Source organism: Eucyclogobius newberryi, unplaced genomic scaffold (assembly GCF_026437365.1).
Source record: "Eucyclogobius newberryi isolate DKJ021-1_F unplaced genomic scaffold, fEucNew1.0.hap1 SCAF_4, whole genome shotgun sequence".
Classification (NCBI taxonomy): Eukaryota; Metazoa; Chordata; class Actinopteri; order Gobiiformes; family Gobiidae; genus Eucyclogobius; species Eucyclogobius newberryi.
Window position 1 is genome coordinate 37,693,018 of NW_027316056.1, and position 14,719 is coordinate 37,707,736.

At 48.6% G+C, this 14,719-nt stretch overlaps 1 protein-coding gene across 1 annotated transcript; it reads right to left on the reverse strand.

Annotated features, from left to right (window-relative positions):
- Window positions 1-698: 698 nt before the first annotated feature.
- abcg2b (ATP-binding cassette, sub-family G (WHITE), member 2b) lies at window positions 699-14,463 on the reverse strand. Its single transcript, XM_072463807.1, has 15 exons — window positions 14,247-14,463; window positions 12,835-12,894; window positions 12,632-12,749; window positions 11,916-12,071; window positions 11,174-11,331; window positions 10,227-10,378; window positions 8,705-8,797; window positions 6,080-6,231; window positions 5,265-5,416; window positions 4,956-5,045; window positions 4,729-4,853; window positions 4,442-4,596; window positions 1,987-2,076; window positions 1,640-1,692; window positions 699-846 (listed from the first exon to the last, which is right to left on the reverse strand). Exons 1-15 carry the CDS (start codon window positions 14,444-14,446, stop codon window positions 699-701), a joined length of 1,902 nt encoding a protein of 633 aa, XP_072319908.1. The 5' UTR covers window positions 14,447-14,463.
- Between the last annotated feature and the right edge of the window lie 256 nt (window positions 14,464-14,719).

A 14,719-nucleotide genomic window follows, 5' to 3' on the forward strand; every position in this document is an offset into this window, starting at 1 on the left:
GCCCCGAGCTAGCCCCCCCGGCCCCATCGCGCTCCCCGGCCACCGCCGCCGTGCGCGTTTACACAAACGAGGAACTCATGAAACTGCGGAGAACCATCGTCTAACCCGGAGATCGTCACGTTATCCCGGCGGACATCCTAATTTTTCCCCTGCATCCCTTGTTGGGAAATGGGAAGTTTTGTCTATGGGAGTTTTTGTTTATAGAAGATCTTCTACTGAGAGTGTTTTTCAAACTTCCTATAAGTGACCTGTTCTTTTCCTCTGTATCTGCCTCTGTATCTACCTGTGTTGTATCAATGAAATATCCCCATGTGGGACAATAAAGGATTATCTTATCTTATCTTATCTTAAACCTTCGACCTTCAGGCACCACTTTCCCGCTCGTGTGGTTCGTGTGTCGGGCTTGTCATGATCTTAAAGAGTTTTGAGGTTCTTAGAGCTTCTCCACCCGTGCCACGCCCACAAGAGCACGCGCGAAACATTGACATTTACAAGAATACATCAAGAAAACAGTGAAACATAAGTGTTTGTTTCAGGAAATAGGCTTAAAGTTGGTTAAAACAATATTTTGCCATGTGTGCTGTGTCCATATATATTTACATCATAAACTGAAGTAAATAAACGTAGCCGAGGATAAACACACTACATCATTTATTCAGACACGAACACAAATAGAATAGAACAAACTCAGAAGTGTCTCATTTCCAGCGATTGATGCGTCGCAGTTGGATGTAGGATAAGACCATGCAGACCACGATGATGCCCACCAGAGCCACCTCGTTCTGCCAGTAACCCCAAGGAGAGAGGTCCAAGCCCTGTGCCCTGAGGAACACCTCTCCTGGAATCCTGCACACACACATGTACACACAAAGACACACACACACACATGTACACACACACACACACACACACAGACACACACACACACACACACACACACATGTACACACACACACACACACATGTACACACACAGACACAGACACACACACACACACACACAGACACACACAGACACAGACACACACCACACACACACACACACAGACACACACACACACGCACACACACACACACACAGACACACACACACACACACACATGTACACACACACACACACACACACATGTACACACACAGACACAGACACACACACAGACACACACACACACGCACACACACACACACACACACACAGACACACACACACATGTACACACACACACACACACACACATGTACACACACAGACACAGACACACACACAGACACACACACACACACACACAGACACACACAGACACAGACACACACCACACACACACACACACAGACACACACACACACGCACACACACACACACACAGACACACACACACACACACACATGTACACACACACACACACACACACATGTACACACACAGACACAGACACACACACAGACACACACACACACGCACACACACACACACACACACACAGACACACACACACATGTACACACACAGACACACACACACACACACACACACACACAGACACACACACACACACACAGACACACACACACACACACACAGGGTTCACAGTCAAGCACAGACTGTAGGGGGCAGTGTTTGGGGAAGTGCTTCTCACCCGGTGTTGTTGCTGTAGAAGATCTGTCCAGTGAACTCGTTAATGAAGGCAGCCTTAGAAGGACAAAACATGAATTAATTAAAGTCATAATTAATCCTTTTCTACACACTTCTGATGCTCGTTATTGTGGGCGGTGCTTTGTGACTCTTTATGACTGTTAAATGAATTCTAGAGATTCAAAGGAGCTAGGTCCAGGATAACTTATTCTTAGAACGTATTGTGGGTGTCAAAAGTATGAATACTCAGATACTAATAAATAAAACAGTATTAAAACTAGACCTCATTGTAATATTGAAGAAAATGCCATAATTGTTGTTTTTGTGTGAGATCTTTAATGTATTACTTACATCGAGTCCATAACTGAAGATACTGATCCACCTAAGCCACGAGAGCCAGCTCAGCATGGAGTTCAGATCGACCAGGTAACCTCCAAAGACCTGAGGAGAGACACGAGTATGAGAGGGTTTGAGGCCCAACACATGCGTGAGAAGGTCTGAGGTCCAACACGTGCGTGAGAAGGTCTGAGGTCCAACATGTGCGTGAGAAGGTCTGAGGTCCAACATGTGCGTGAGAAGGTCTGAGGCCCAACACGTGCGTGAGAAGGTCTGAGGTCCAACATGTGCGTGAGAAGGTCTGAGGTCCAACACGTGCGTGAGAAGGTTTGAGGCCCAACATGTGCGTGAGAAGGTCTGAGGTCCAACATGTGCGTGAGAAGGTCTGAGGTCCAACACGTGCGTGAGAAGGTCTGAGGCCCAACACGTGCGTGAGAAGGTCTGAGGTCCAACATGTGCGTGAGAAGGTCTGAGGTCCAACACGTGCGTGAGAAGGTTTGAGGCCCAACATGTGCGTGAGAAGGTCTGAGGTCCAACATGTGCGTGAGAAGGTCTGAGGTCCAACATGTGTGTGAGAAGGTTTGAGGCCCAACATGTGCGTGAGAAGGTCTGAGGTCCAACATGTGCGTGAGAAGGTCTGAGGTCCAACATGTGCGTGAGAAGGTCTGAGGTCCAACATGTGCGTGAGAAGGTCTGAGGTCCAACATGTGCGTGAGAAGGTCTGAGGTCCAACATGTGCGTGAGAAGGTCTGAGGTCCAACATGTGCGTGAGAAGGTATGAGGCCCAACATGTGCGTGAGAAGGTATGAGGCCCAACATGTGCGTGAGAAGGTCTGAGGTCCAACATGTGCGTGAGAAGGTCTGAGGTCCAACTTGTGCGTGAGAAGGTCTGAGGTCCAACATATGCGTGAGAAGGTCTGAGGTCCAACATGTGCGTGAGAAGGTCTGAGGTCCAACATGTGCGTGAGAAGGTATGAGGTCCAACATGTGCGTGAGAAGGTCTGAGGCCCAACACATGCGTGAGAAGGTCTGAGGTCCAACACGTGCGTGAGAAGGTCTGAGGTCCAACATGTGCGTGAGAAGGTCTGAGGTCCAACATGTGCGTGAGAAGGTCTGAGGCCCAACACGTGCGTGAGAAGGTCTGAGGTCCAACATGTGCGTGAGAAGGTCTGAGGCCCAACACGTGCGTGAGAAGGTTTGAGGCCCAACATGTGCGTGAGAAGGTCTGAGGTCCAACATGTGCGTGAGAAGGTCTGAGGTCCAACATGTGTGTGAGAAGGTTTGAGGCCCAACATGTGCGTGAGAAGGTCTGAGGTCCAACATGTGCGTGAGAAGGTCTGAGGTCCAACATGTGCGTGAGAAGGTCTGAGGTCCAACATGTGCGTGAGAAGGTCTGAGGTCCAACATGTGCGTGAGAAGGTCTGAGGTCCAACATGTGCGTGAGAAGGTATGAGGTCCAACATGTGCGTGAGAAGGTATGAGGCCCAACATGTGCGTGAGAAGGTCTGAGGTCCAACATGTGCGTGAGAAGGTCTGAGGTCCAACTTGTGCGTGAGAAGGTCTGAGGTCCAACATATGCGTGAGAAGGTCTGAGGTCCAACATGTGCGTGAGAAGGTCTGAGGTCCAACATGTGCGTGAGAAGGTATGAGGCCCAACATGTGCGTGAGAAGGTCTGAGGCCCAACATGTGCGTGAGAAGGTCTGAGGTCCAACATGTGCGTGAGAAGGTCTGAGGTCCAACATGTGCGTGAGAAGGTCTGAGGTCCAACATGTGTGTGAGAAGGTTTGATGTTGTGAGAAGGCTTGAGGTCCAACATGTAACTGAGCAGAGAAATTGCACAGTAGGAGGTAGAGCCTTCTGGTGGTCCCAAGAGTCTCTAAAAGCACAGTAGGAGGTAGAGCTCCTGTGTTATAGAATCAGCTCTTGTCCATGTTAAAGAGGCCGACACAGTCTCTTCATTTAAGACCAGACTTAAAACGCTCTTTGAAATGTCTTATGGTCAGGCCAGTGAGATAGAGAAATATAAACCTAGGAACAGACACATCGATGACCTGTGGACCCAGAAGATCCTCTCCTGGAGAAACGCTCTCTACTCCATATGAACGGTTCTTCATCTGCCTGGAAGAACTGGTTCTCCTCCTGAAGAACTGGTTCTCTTCCTGAAGAACTGGTTCTCCTCCTGAAGAACTGGTTCTCCTCCCGAAGAACTGGTTCTCCTCCTGAGTGGCTCCAGCTCCACTGTCTCTCTCGCGTCTGTGAGAGTCAGATCTCTCCTTCACTCTTGAACTCGTCCATGCTTTTTCCAAAGAGGTTTTATAGTTTTTCCTAGCCTGAACGTTGTTTAATCAGTTTTTCACTGTCACCCCCCGAGAGAACTGCTGTTGTAAATAAATTGAATTTAATTGAATGTGCGTGAGAAGGTTTGAGGCCCAACATGCATGTGCTTATCCAGGCAGCGAGCGTTCTCACCATCATGAAGACGAAGGGCAGCGCGACCAGGATGTTGGCCATGGCGAAGGAGGACACGCTGGCCGATACGAGGAATGCCAAACCCACTCCTGCCAGACTGACGAGGGACATGTTCAGAGCGAAGCACATGAAGGCCACGAAGTCGGGCTTCAGACCTACAAAGAGACGAGTAGAAATCACACCATCACGATTAGAAATCACACCATCACGATTAGAAATCACACCATCACGATTTGACGAGGTCCTTTTGATTGATCAAACGCTATTTTTGGCTCCATGGACATTACCCATCATGAAGTAGGCGATGGCTGAGAAGACGAAGATGGGGATGATGCGGTTCGGGAGGAGGTCCGCAATGATCTTGGACAGGAAGTAAACGGAGGTGCGGTAGTAACCACTGGAGTTCTCGTGACTGCAACGAGAAACGGAGAACGACTCAGTGTCACGCGACCACACGACCTCCCACGGGCCGCGGCGAGTGCTGCCCGGAACATTCCGAGCGTGGCGGACTCACATGAAGATGGCCCGCTCGTTGATGAACAGCTCCACCGCGGACAGGTTTCCGAACACCATGTTGATGATGAGGAAGAAGAAGGCTCCACCTCTTAAGTCAGTGAACACGTTTGTTAGACGTTCAAAAGCGAGACTATCAGCGCCAGGGCGGCCACCTAAACATGGCCGCTAAGTTGGGCGGTGCAACATCTTGATAAAGGCTACCAACCCTGAAGGTGAACGCTGCCATCGGTTACTTATTTCGGCATGGACGTAAATCTTATCACCGGCCGCTCACCGAGACTTTATAGACTAGGATCCGTGTGCCAACCTGTTCTGGAGGGCCTCGGGCAGCGTCAGGGGCATCTGGAAGTAGATGAGTCCCACCAGCAGCGCGAAGAAGATGTTCAGGGCCAGCTGAGCGTACGAGGTCTGCGGGTTCCTCAGGAGGTTCAGGGCGGTGCGCGCACACACCACTCTCATCTGGGGCAAACACAAACCACCGCAGATACATTTAAGGCCTGAACCTTCACGTCGCTGTCCCTACCTCTTGAGGCCCTATCGCTAATCAATTCCACACGCAATCCAGCTGATTATGGCGTGTCGTCCGTATCTCTGCGGCGTCACGGTTTATTACACAAACAACAGTGCAGAAGGGTTCATGGCACGGTTACCCAAACACGCGGCCATAAACCCACCATCATTAACTAATAAAAAACACCATCGTTTGTTGTAAAATAAATGGCGTAATCTCGGATGTTACGCTCCAACCCAATTAAAAAAAGGTATGTTGAGTAAGATTCAATAAAAACGTGTTATAATTTTACATAGACTAGAGCAAATGTTTGAACTGTGGCTGTTGGACGGCGGCGGCCAGAGGTTCAATGGAAAAAACCCTGAGGAGCCTTTTAGCAACGATGATTTAAAAACACAAAGGAGCTCTTCTGAATACTGGACAGTGGTAGCTCTTGAAAGGGAGACTAAATATGAACAATCACTTAAATCAGATGTCACGTCCAGACTCTTTTTCAGTTACTCTTGAGTCGTAGTCTCCCCAAATACTTTCTCGGACCACTCCATGGTACTTCTGCTTGAGTAATATTCTTTTGAAGTAATGGTACTCTGGGTATTCGAAGGTGTTCAGACCTGGTAGAAGAAGGACGTGGGGTAGTTGACGCTCTTCTCCAGACCCTTGCCCCCCGCGGCGAGGCCCTGGTCCACTTTCTCCAGCTCTTCCAGGACGTCTCTGCAATGCCGCGACTCACGGTAGGCAGGGCCAAGGAAGGCGTGGCCGTTCTCTGTGGGGCGACACAACACTTCAGATCCTTCTCTATGTGTTATTTTTTTAACAACTTTAGACGTTGTAGGCTCCTGCAGTGGAACTAAACATCTAAACGCCCTCTAAATGAGACTGGTCAGTGCCGGTAGGACTAAAGGGGAGAGTGAGCGGGGAGAAGGTCTGTAGGACTAAAGGGGAGAGTGAGCGGGGAGAAGGTCTGTAGGACTAAAGGGGAGAGTGAGGGGGGAGAAGGTCTGTAGGACTAAAGGGGAGAGTGAGCGGGGAGAAGGTCTGTAGGACTAAAGGGGAGAGTGAGGGGGGAGAAGGTCTGTAGGACTAAAGGGGAGAGTGAGGGGTGAGAAGGTCTAGAGGTCTAAAGGGGAGAGTGAAGGGGCGTGACCTAGAGGACTGAAGGGGAGAGTGAAGGGGGCGTGACCTAGAGGACTGAAGGGGAGAGTGAAGGGGGCGTGACCTAGAGGACTGAAGGGGAGAGTGAAGGGGGCGTGACCTAGAGGACTGAAGGGGAGAGTGAAGGGGGCGTGACCTAGAGGACTAAAGGTGAGAGTGAAGGGGGCGTGACCTAGAGGACTAAAGGGGAGAGTGAAGGGGGCGTGACCTAGAGGACTAAAGGGGAGAGTGAAGGGGGCGTGACCTAGAGGACTAAAGGGGAGAGTGAAGGGGGCGTGACCTAGAGGACTAAAGGGGAGAGTGAAGGGGGCGTGACCTAGAGGACTAAAGGGGAGAGTGAAGGGGGCGTGACCTAGAGGACTAAAGGGGAGAGTGAAGGGGGCGTGCCTAGAGGACTAAAGGGGAGAGTGAAGGGGGCGTGACCTAGAGGACTAAAGGGGAGAGTGAAGGGGGTGTGACCTAGAGGACTAAAGGGGAGAGTGAAGGGGGCGTGACCTAGAGGACTAAAGGGGAGAGTGAAGGGGGCGTGACCTAGAGGACTAAAGGGGAGAGTGAAGGGGGCGTGACCTAGAGGACTAAAGGGGAGAGTGAAGGGGGCGTGACCTAGAGGACTAAAGGGGAGAGTGAAGGGGGAGAAGGTCTGTAGGACTAAAGGGGAGAGTGAGCGGGGAGAAGGTCTGTAGGACTAAAGGGGAGAGTGAGCGGGGAGAAGGTCTGTAGGACTAAAGGGGAGAGTGAGCGGGGAGAAGGTCTGTAGGACTAAAGGGGAGAGTGAGGGGGGAGAAGGTCTGTAGGACTAAAGGGGAGAGTGAGGGGTGAGAAGGTCGAGAGGACTAAAGGGGAGAGTGAAGGGGCGTGACCTAGAGGACTGAAGGGGAGAGTGAAGGGGGCGTGACCTAGAGGACTGAAGGGGAGAGTGAAGGGGGCGTGACCTAGAGGACTGAATGGGAGAGTGAAGGGGGCGTGACCTAGAGGACTGAAGGGGAGAGTGAAGGGGGCGTGACCTAGAGGACTAAAGGTGAGAGTGAAGGGGGCGTGACCTAGAGGACTAAAGGGGAGAGTGAAGGGGGCGTGACCTAGAGGACTAAAGGGGAGAGTGAAGGGGGTGTGACCTAGAGGACTAAAGGTTAGAGTGAAGGGGGCGTGACCTAGAGGACTAAAGGGGAGAGTGAAGGGGGCGTGACCTAGAGGACTAAAGGTTAGAGTGAAGGGGGCGTGACCTAGAGGACTAAAGGGGAGAGTGAAGGGGGCGTGACCTAGAGGACTAAAGGGGAGAGTGAAGGGGGCGTGACCTAGAGGACTAAAGGGGAGAGTGAAGGGGGCGTGACCTAGAGGACTAAAGGGGAGAGTGAAGGGGGCGTGACCTAGAGGACTAAAGGGGAGAGTGAAGGGGGCGTGACCTAGAGGACTAAAGGGGAGAGTGAAGGGGGCGTGACCTAGAGGACTAAAGGGGAGAGTGAAGGGGGCGTGACCTAGAGGACTAAAGGGGAGAGTGAAGGGGGCGTGACCTAGAGGACTAAAGGGGAGAGTGAAGGGGGCGTGACCTAGAGGACTAAAGGGGAGAGTGAAGGGGGCGTGACCTATAGGACTAAAGGGGAGAGTGAAGGGGGCGTGACCTAGAGGACTAAAGGGGAGAGTGAAGGGGGCGTGACCTAGAGGACTAAAGGGGAGAGTGAAGGGGGCGTGACCTAGAGGACTAAAGGGGAGAGTGAAGGGGGCGTGACCTATAGGACTAAAGGGGAGAGTGAAGGGGGCGTGACCTAGAGGACTAAAGGGGAGAGTGAAGGGGGCGTGACCTAGAGGACTAAAGGGGAGAGTGAAGGGGGCGTGACTTGCAGGTGTGTGTCTTTGACCCCTCATGACATCAGAGTCGTGTGATGTCATAGGCCTCTTAAAATGCAGTGACCGTGTTGGACCAGAGGTGGCAGCACACGCTCTTTCAGACCACAAAGCTATGAATGCAGTCGTTTGAGCTAAACTGGCAAAAAAACGGACTAGAAACATCAGAAAATGCCATTAAAACAACATTTACACAGTTAAATGAGAAAAACCAACAGAAAAACAACCATCGTTCAGAACTTTACCCTTGTTAAAAGGCTCCAGCGCCGACTTGGTCTCTCCGTTTGTGACGTCCATGAAGAAGTCGGCCGGGTTGTCGAAGGCCTCGATTTGGAATCCTGAGACGATACAGACATTTATCGTGCGGTGTAATCCATCATTCTCGCCTTGTAATTATTTACTTATATCCTGCTTCTTTCTATATCTATGTCCCCAGCTCTGATTGGCCACTTAAAGTCCACGTGACGATGGTTCACATGTTTCTCTAATTATGACGTTGTTTGGTCAGTTTGTCCCTGTGGTAAATAATTATCATAGTTTCACATCAGTCGAGTTGCAGTTTGTGAAGAAAATTTGACAAATAAAAGTTCTAAATTTACAGGAAGTAGAGTTAAGTGCAACGACAGACTACGGCCACCTCTATGATGTCATCAAAAAGCGCCATTCCGTCAAAAATGCAGAGAAACGTTGCAACTTTCACCCATTTATGACAGTTTAAACAATATTTGAACAAAATAAAGGTGTTGTTAGGTGTAATTATTTGTCAAATCATAAATATTGTGTGATTTAAATGGACTTTGGACCTCGTTTACAATCTGGTTGCCTGGTAACAGTTGTGTCTCTGCCTATGTCATTTCTGCTGGACACGTCAAACCAGGAAGTGACATTATAAGCGTCATCAAAATCATCAAAATCACCAAATGTGAGAAAAACAGGCAAAATGTTTGGTAAAATCTTAAATATTTTCATTCAATTTGTTTTACTGAAAAGTGTATTCATGTCTGGGTGCACGGTGGCAAAGGCGGTTAGCGCTCTTGCCTCCCAAGAAGGAGATCATGGGTTCGATTCCCGGACCAATCCAACATCTCTGGGTGGAGTCTGCATGTCAATTGGCCCTAGTGAATGAATGTGAGAGTGAACTGTCTGTAATGTCAATGTCTCTGCGTTGGCCACTGTCCAGGATGTACCCCGCCTAAGGCCCGAAGTCACTGGGATAGGCTCCAGTCACCCGTGACCCCAAAAAGGGAACAAGCGGTAGAAAATGGATGGTGTATTCATGTGTCAAATGGACTTTAAGTACAAGTTTGGTCGCAGCATTGGCGGAAGAAGTACTTTTTGTTAGATTTTGTTAAAGTAAAATAAAAGTACAAATACAGGGAAAAACAATTACTCAAGTAAAAGTAAAAGTATCATAAACATCGACTTAAGTAAAAGTATTGAAGTACCTGTTTTACATGTACTTGATAGTAAAACAGTAAAAGTATTTCACACAGGTTTAACTGCTACAGTCAAACGTTGTGATCGGATAGCGAACAGAGTATTTATATTCAATGGAAGCAGTTGAATTGTCGTAGGATTTATTTCTTAATTTTTATATTAGTTATTTTAGACAAACAAATATAAATCCTTCAGATATTTCAGAAAGTACTGACATGTACTTAAATACTGCCGATCAGTGTTTTTTTAAGTCATGTAACTGCACACGTTTCCAGGACTCTCTCCACCACTGAAATCAACAAACCACAAAACCCAGTTTCCCATCCGCACCGAAGTTTGTGAAGTAGTTGAGGGCGTGGCCGGCGGCTCCGGCGTACACCACCTCCCCCTTCTGCATGAGCGTCAGGTGGTCGAACTGCTTGAAGATGGAGTAACGCGGCTGGTGGATGGAGAAGATCACGGTTTTACCTCTGCGCGACAGTCTGCGAGCACAGAAACACACCTCTGTTCAGTGGGGCGTGTGGTGAGTATGTGTGGCGAACATGAGTGGCGAGCGTGTGGCGAGCGTGACTGGCGAGCATGTGTGGTGAGCGTGAGTGGCGAGCATGGGTGGCGAGCGTGTGTGGCGAGCGTGTGTCGAGCGTGTGTCGAGCGTGAGAGGTGAGCGTGTGGCGAGCGTGTGTGACGAGCATGTGTGGCGAGCATGAGTGGCGAGCGTGTGGTGAGCGTGTGTGTCGAGCATGTGGCGAGCGTGAGAGGCGAGCGTGTGGCGAGCGTGACTGGCTAGCGTGTGTGGCGAGTGGGACTGGCGAGCATGTGTGGCGAGCGTGACTGGCGAGCGTGTGTGGCGAGCGTGTGTTGCAAGCATGTGTGGCGAGCGTGAGTGGAGAACATGTGTGGCGAGCGTAAGTGGAGAGCATGCATGACGAACTTGAGTGGCGAGCGTGTGTGGCGAGCGTGTGTCGAGCATGAGAGGCGAGCGTGTGGCGAGCTTGTGGCGAGCGTGTGTGTCGAGCGTGTGGCGAGCGTGAGAGGTGAGCGTGTGGCGAGCGTAACTGGCGAGCGTGACTGGCGAGCATGTGTGGCGAGCATGTGTGGCGAGCGTGTGTGGCGAGGGTGACTGGCGAGCATGTGTGGCGAGCGTGTGTGGCGAGCGTGAGTGGCGAGCGTGTGTGGCGAGGGTGACTGGCGAGCATGTGTGGCGAGCGTGTGTGGCGAGCATGAGTGGCGAGCGTGTGTGGCGAGCATGTGTGGCGAGCGTGTGAAGGGCGTGGTACTTGTGCAGCAGGCCGATGATGCAGTTGGCCGTGTTGGAGTCCAGGCCGGTGGTGGGCTCGTCCAGGAACAGCAGCGAGGGCGAGGTGATCAGCTCCATGCCGATGCTGCAGCGCTTCCTCTCGCCGCCGGACACGCCGCGCAGGAACTCCGTGCCGATCTGCGGGCGACACGCGCAACTAGGTCAGGATTATCGCGGTTAATCGATAATCGTATTATTTATTTATTTTTTGTTCAAATTAAAATTAAAAATTAAAACATATAAATACAAATTTAAATAAAACATAAAAAATAAAATAAAATAGTGTCAGTTGAAACCAAGTTCAGACCGAGAGGAGCTTTGCCTGTTCTACTTCCTTCGGGTGCTTTTTAAAGTCGCACTGTGCAACTTTTCCCGCTCATTACCGCAAGAAGGTGGTCGATATCTCCGTCGACACAAGCTCAGAGTTACAGCTCAGATCCGTGGAGAGGCTTTTCAAGTTATTATTCAACAAGAATAACAGAAGACATGTGACTGAATTCATGCCACAGATTTAGGAAACAAGTAGCACAACTTTAATAACCTTCAATCATTATTTCAGCCAAGAAAACAGCGACACTGAATAGTTCCCGCGAAACCATTTAAATGAGGTCAAAAACATTAGCTGCCAGAAAAATTGCCGTAAATGTAATTTAGCCTCTAAGATGGTAAAGACAATGGCTCCCGGTCAGTTTCGATGTGTAAATAATGACGTCCTGGCGTACCTTGGTGTGAGCGCAGTCCCCGAGCCCCAGGTCCTGGATGATGGCGTCCACCCGGCTCTGCTTCTCTCTGGGCGAGTGCCGCTTGGGGTCCAGGCGCAGGTTGGCGCTGAACAGCAAGTTTTCCCTCACGCTCAGGGTGCCCATCAAAATGTCATCCTTGAACACAGCGTTGTTGTTTTTACTCACGTGTATATGATTGTGCAAAAGTGGATCATAAAACATTTTATCTATTTGCAATCCAAGAACAAGGTCAGTTTTGTGTGGGAAAAAGCTGTTCGAAATCACAATCAGAAGAGGTTTATTGCCATTTTCAGGGAAAAAAGACAAGATTCACAAACTTGATGAGGTGCAACATGAAACGACATATATATATTAGCAAAATATGAAGCAATAATAATAAGGGAATGAATAAAAACTGAATAAGATCAAAATAAATACCACTAAAGCTGTGCACGTGGCCAACAAAGTCATGCATGTGAATTCTGGTGACATAAAGAGGTTTGTGATGCTAAATTAGACAGATATTCTTTCTCCTTTCATGGTTTCAAACTCAGGTGCACCAGCGTTACTACGGATACACAAAAAGTATAAGTACGTGTCTATATATGAACATAAAAATGAACCTGAGCATGCATGGCCAAACGTGCACCGCTACAACAACATTTTGAGCTGCTTTTATTTGTCTCACGTTTGTCCAAAGACGCAGTCAGTGTTACCTGGACCACGTAGGCGGAGCTGAGTCTGAGTTCAGAGGTCACGGCTCGCCCGTCCACCAGCACCCGGCCCTCCCTGAGCCCCCGGGGGTCCTTCCTGCCCGCGATCACGTCCAGCAGCCTGGTGGGGACACAGCGGGGTTATCTCGGGGCAGGTCAAAGTTCAGCGCACGTGTTCAGATTGTGTGTTGTGGGCGTGGCCTTACGAGGTCTTGCCGCTGCCCGTCGCGCCCATGATGGCGTTCATCCCCGGCCTCATGATGCCACTGCAGCCACGAGGGCGGAACAGACAAATGCACAACATTACGTTCAGACTTACAATTAGAGATGGACAAATCAACTTTGGACTAAACAGGACTTGAAAGTTGGAATTGTTTTTCCGTCATTTTATTTGTTTTATGTTCTGCCATTATTATTATTTTTCCATTATTTCTATTAAGAAATGGGCTTATGCTTATAAATATGATTAAGATGCACCAAAATCAAACGTAAAGGTCTTGGAGACATGAATAAGTTAGAATCAATCAAGGCAGGCTTGTCCAAATTATGGCCTGGGGGCCAAATGCGGCCCTCAGACCAATTTTTGTAGGCCCTCATGCTTCATGCTAATTTGGTAAATTTAAAAAAGTCGTACTTTTTACTGTAAAATTGGACACATTCCAGCATTTTGATGTTATACCAATCTAATATTATTGTTCTAGTCTTATTAAAGGTGGAGGCATCAAAAATATGCAAAATTCTAATTATTCTATTTATCTTTGGACATATTTGACATTGTCGGGATGTTTGTGGTTTCAAAATGTGGCCCTCGGTGAAAAAGGTTTGGACACCCCTGAACTAAGGGAACAATTTGACGACAAAAAACAAACAAAAAGCAGCAGTTTAGTCCCAGTCGCAGCTCAGTTTATTTTAAAATGAGACCTTTACAGTTACAGGAGCCGTGGCGCAAATATTTAATTTGAATTGCTCGACAATCAAACCTATTTCTATGAACTGAAATTACACTTAAAAAAATAAATAAATCAATAAACAATGGATAAAATTGAACACAATTTTTTCCATAGTATGCTTTACCCCCACATTACTCTCTAACTGTATTCCTTACATATCCTGAGTTCTCTATGGTCCTGCCCAGCTCTGTTTTTTAAATGTATTTAATTAAATTAAATGTATTTGTTTATTATATTATATTATTATTTATTTATTTTATTCTATTTTTATCAATTCCTTTGATTTTTATTTGATTTATTTTATTCTCTTTCTTTGCATATGTCAGTTTGTTTTATGTTTAAAACAATGAAATAATATTGTTTTTGTACAATTAGTCCAAATCAAAATCGATGCTAAAAACAGTAACTCTCTAAGTCACAGTTTATAAAATGAGAATGTTTTTCACAGCGTCAGTAATAATAACGGCAACACAATAATCACGACACAAACATCGTGCCAGCCTCTGTGAAGCCTCTGTGAAGCCTCTGTGAAGCCTCTGTGAAACCTCTGTGAAGCCTCTGTGAAACCTCTGTGAAGCCTCTGTGAAGCCTCTATGAAGCCTCTGTGAAGCCTCTGTGAAGCCTCTGTGGTCTTCTCACGGGACAGTTTGGCACAGCGTCGTTCATACCTGACGTCTTTGAGGATGTACTTCTCGGGGCCCCTCTTACGACACAGCCTGGAGTCCTGGACGCAGTAGTTCAGGTGGTGGAAGGTGACGCTGGGCCCCTGCTCCGGAACATGATCCAGAACCTTCTCCGGACGGTGCTCCAGAACCTTCTCCTGAGCGTGCTCCTGCATCTCACACACCACTTCTTTCTCTTTGGACATTCTCCTAAAGGAAATGAGTAAAACTACCACTGCTGCAAGTACTGGTACTGCTTCAGGTACTGTTCCACGTACTGCTTCAGGAACTGCTTCTGGTACTGCTTCAGGTACTGTTCCACGTACTGCTTCAGGAACTGCTTCTGGTACTGCTTCAGGTACTGTTCCACGTACTGCTTCAGGAACTGCTTCTGGTACTGCTTCAGGTACTGCTCCACGTACTGCCTCAGATACTGTTCCACGTACTGCTTCAGATACTGTTCCACGTACTGCTCCACG

Coding starts and splice junctions, on each gene's coding strand:
- abcg2b (XM_072463807.1), bottom strand. CDS start 14,446: ATGTCCAAAGAGAAAGAAGTGGTGTGTGAGATGCAGGAGCACGCTCAG. Junction 4,597..4,728: donor CATCGCCTACTTCATGATGG/GTAATGTCCATG, acceptor GTCTCTTTGTAG/GTCTGAAGCCCGACTTCGTG. Junction 2,077..4,441: donor TGCCCTTCGTCTTCATGATG/GTGAGAACGCTC, acceptor GTCTCTCCTCAG/GTCTTTGGAGGTTACCTGGT.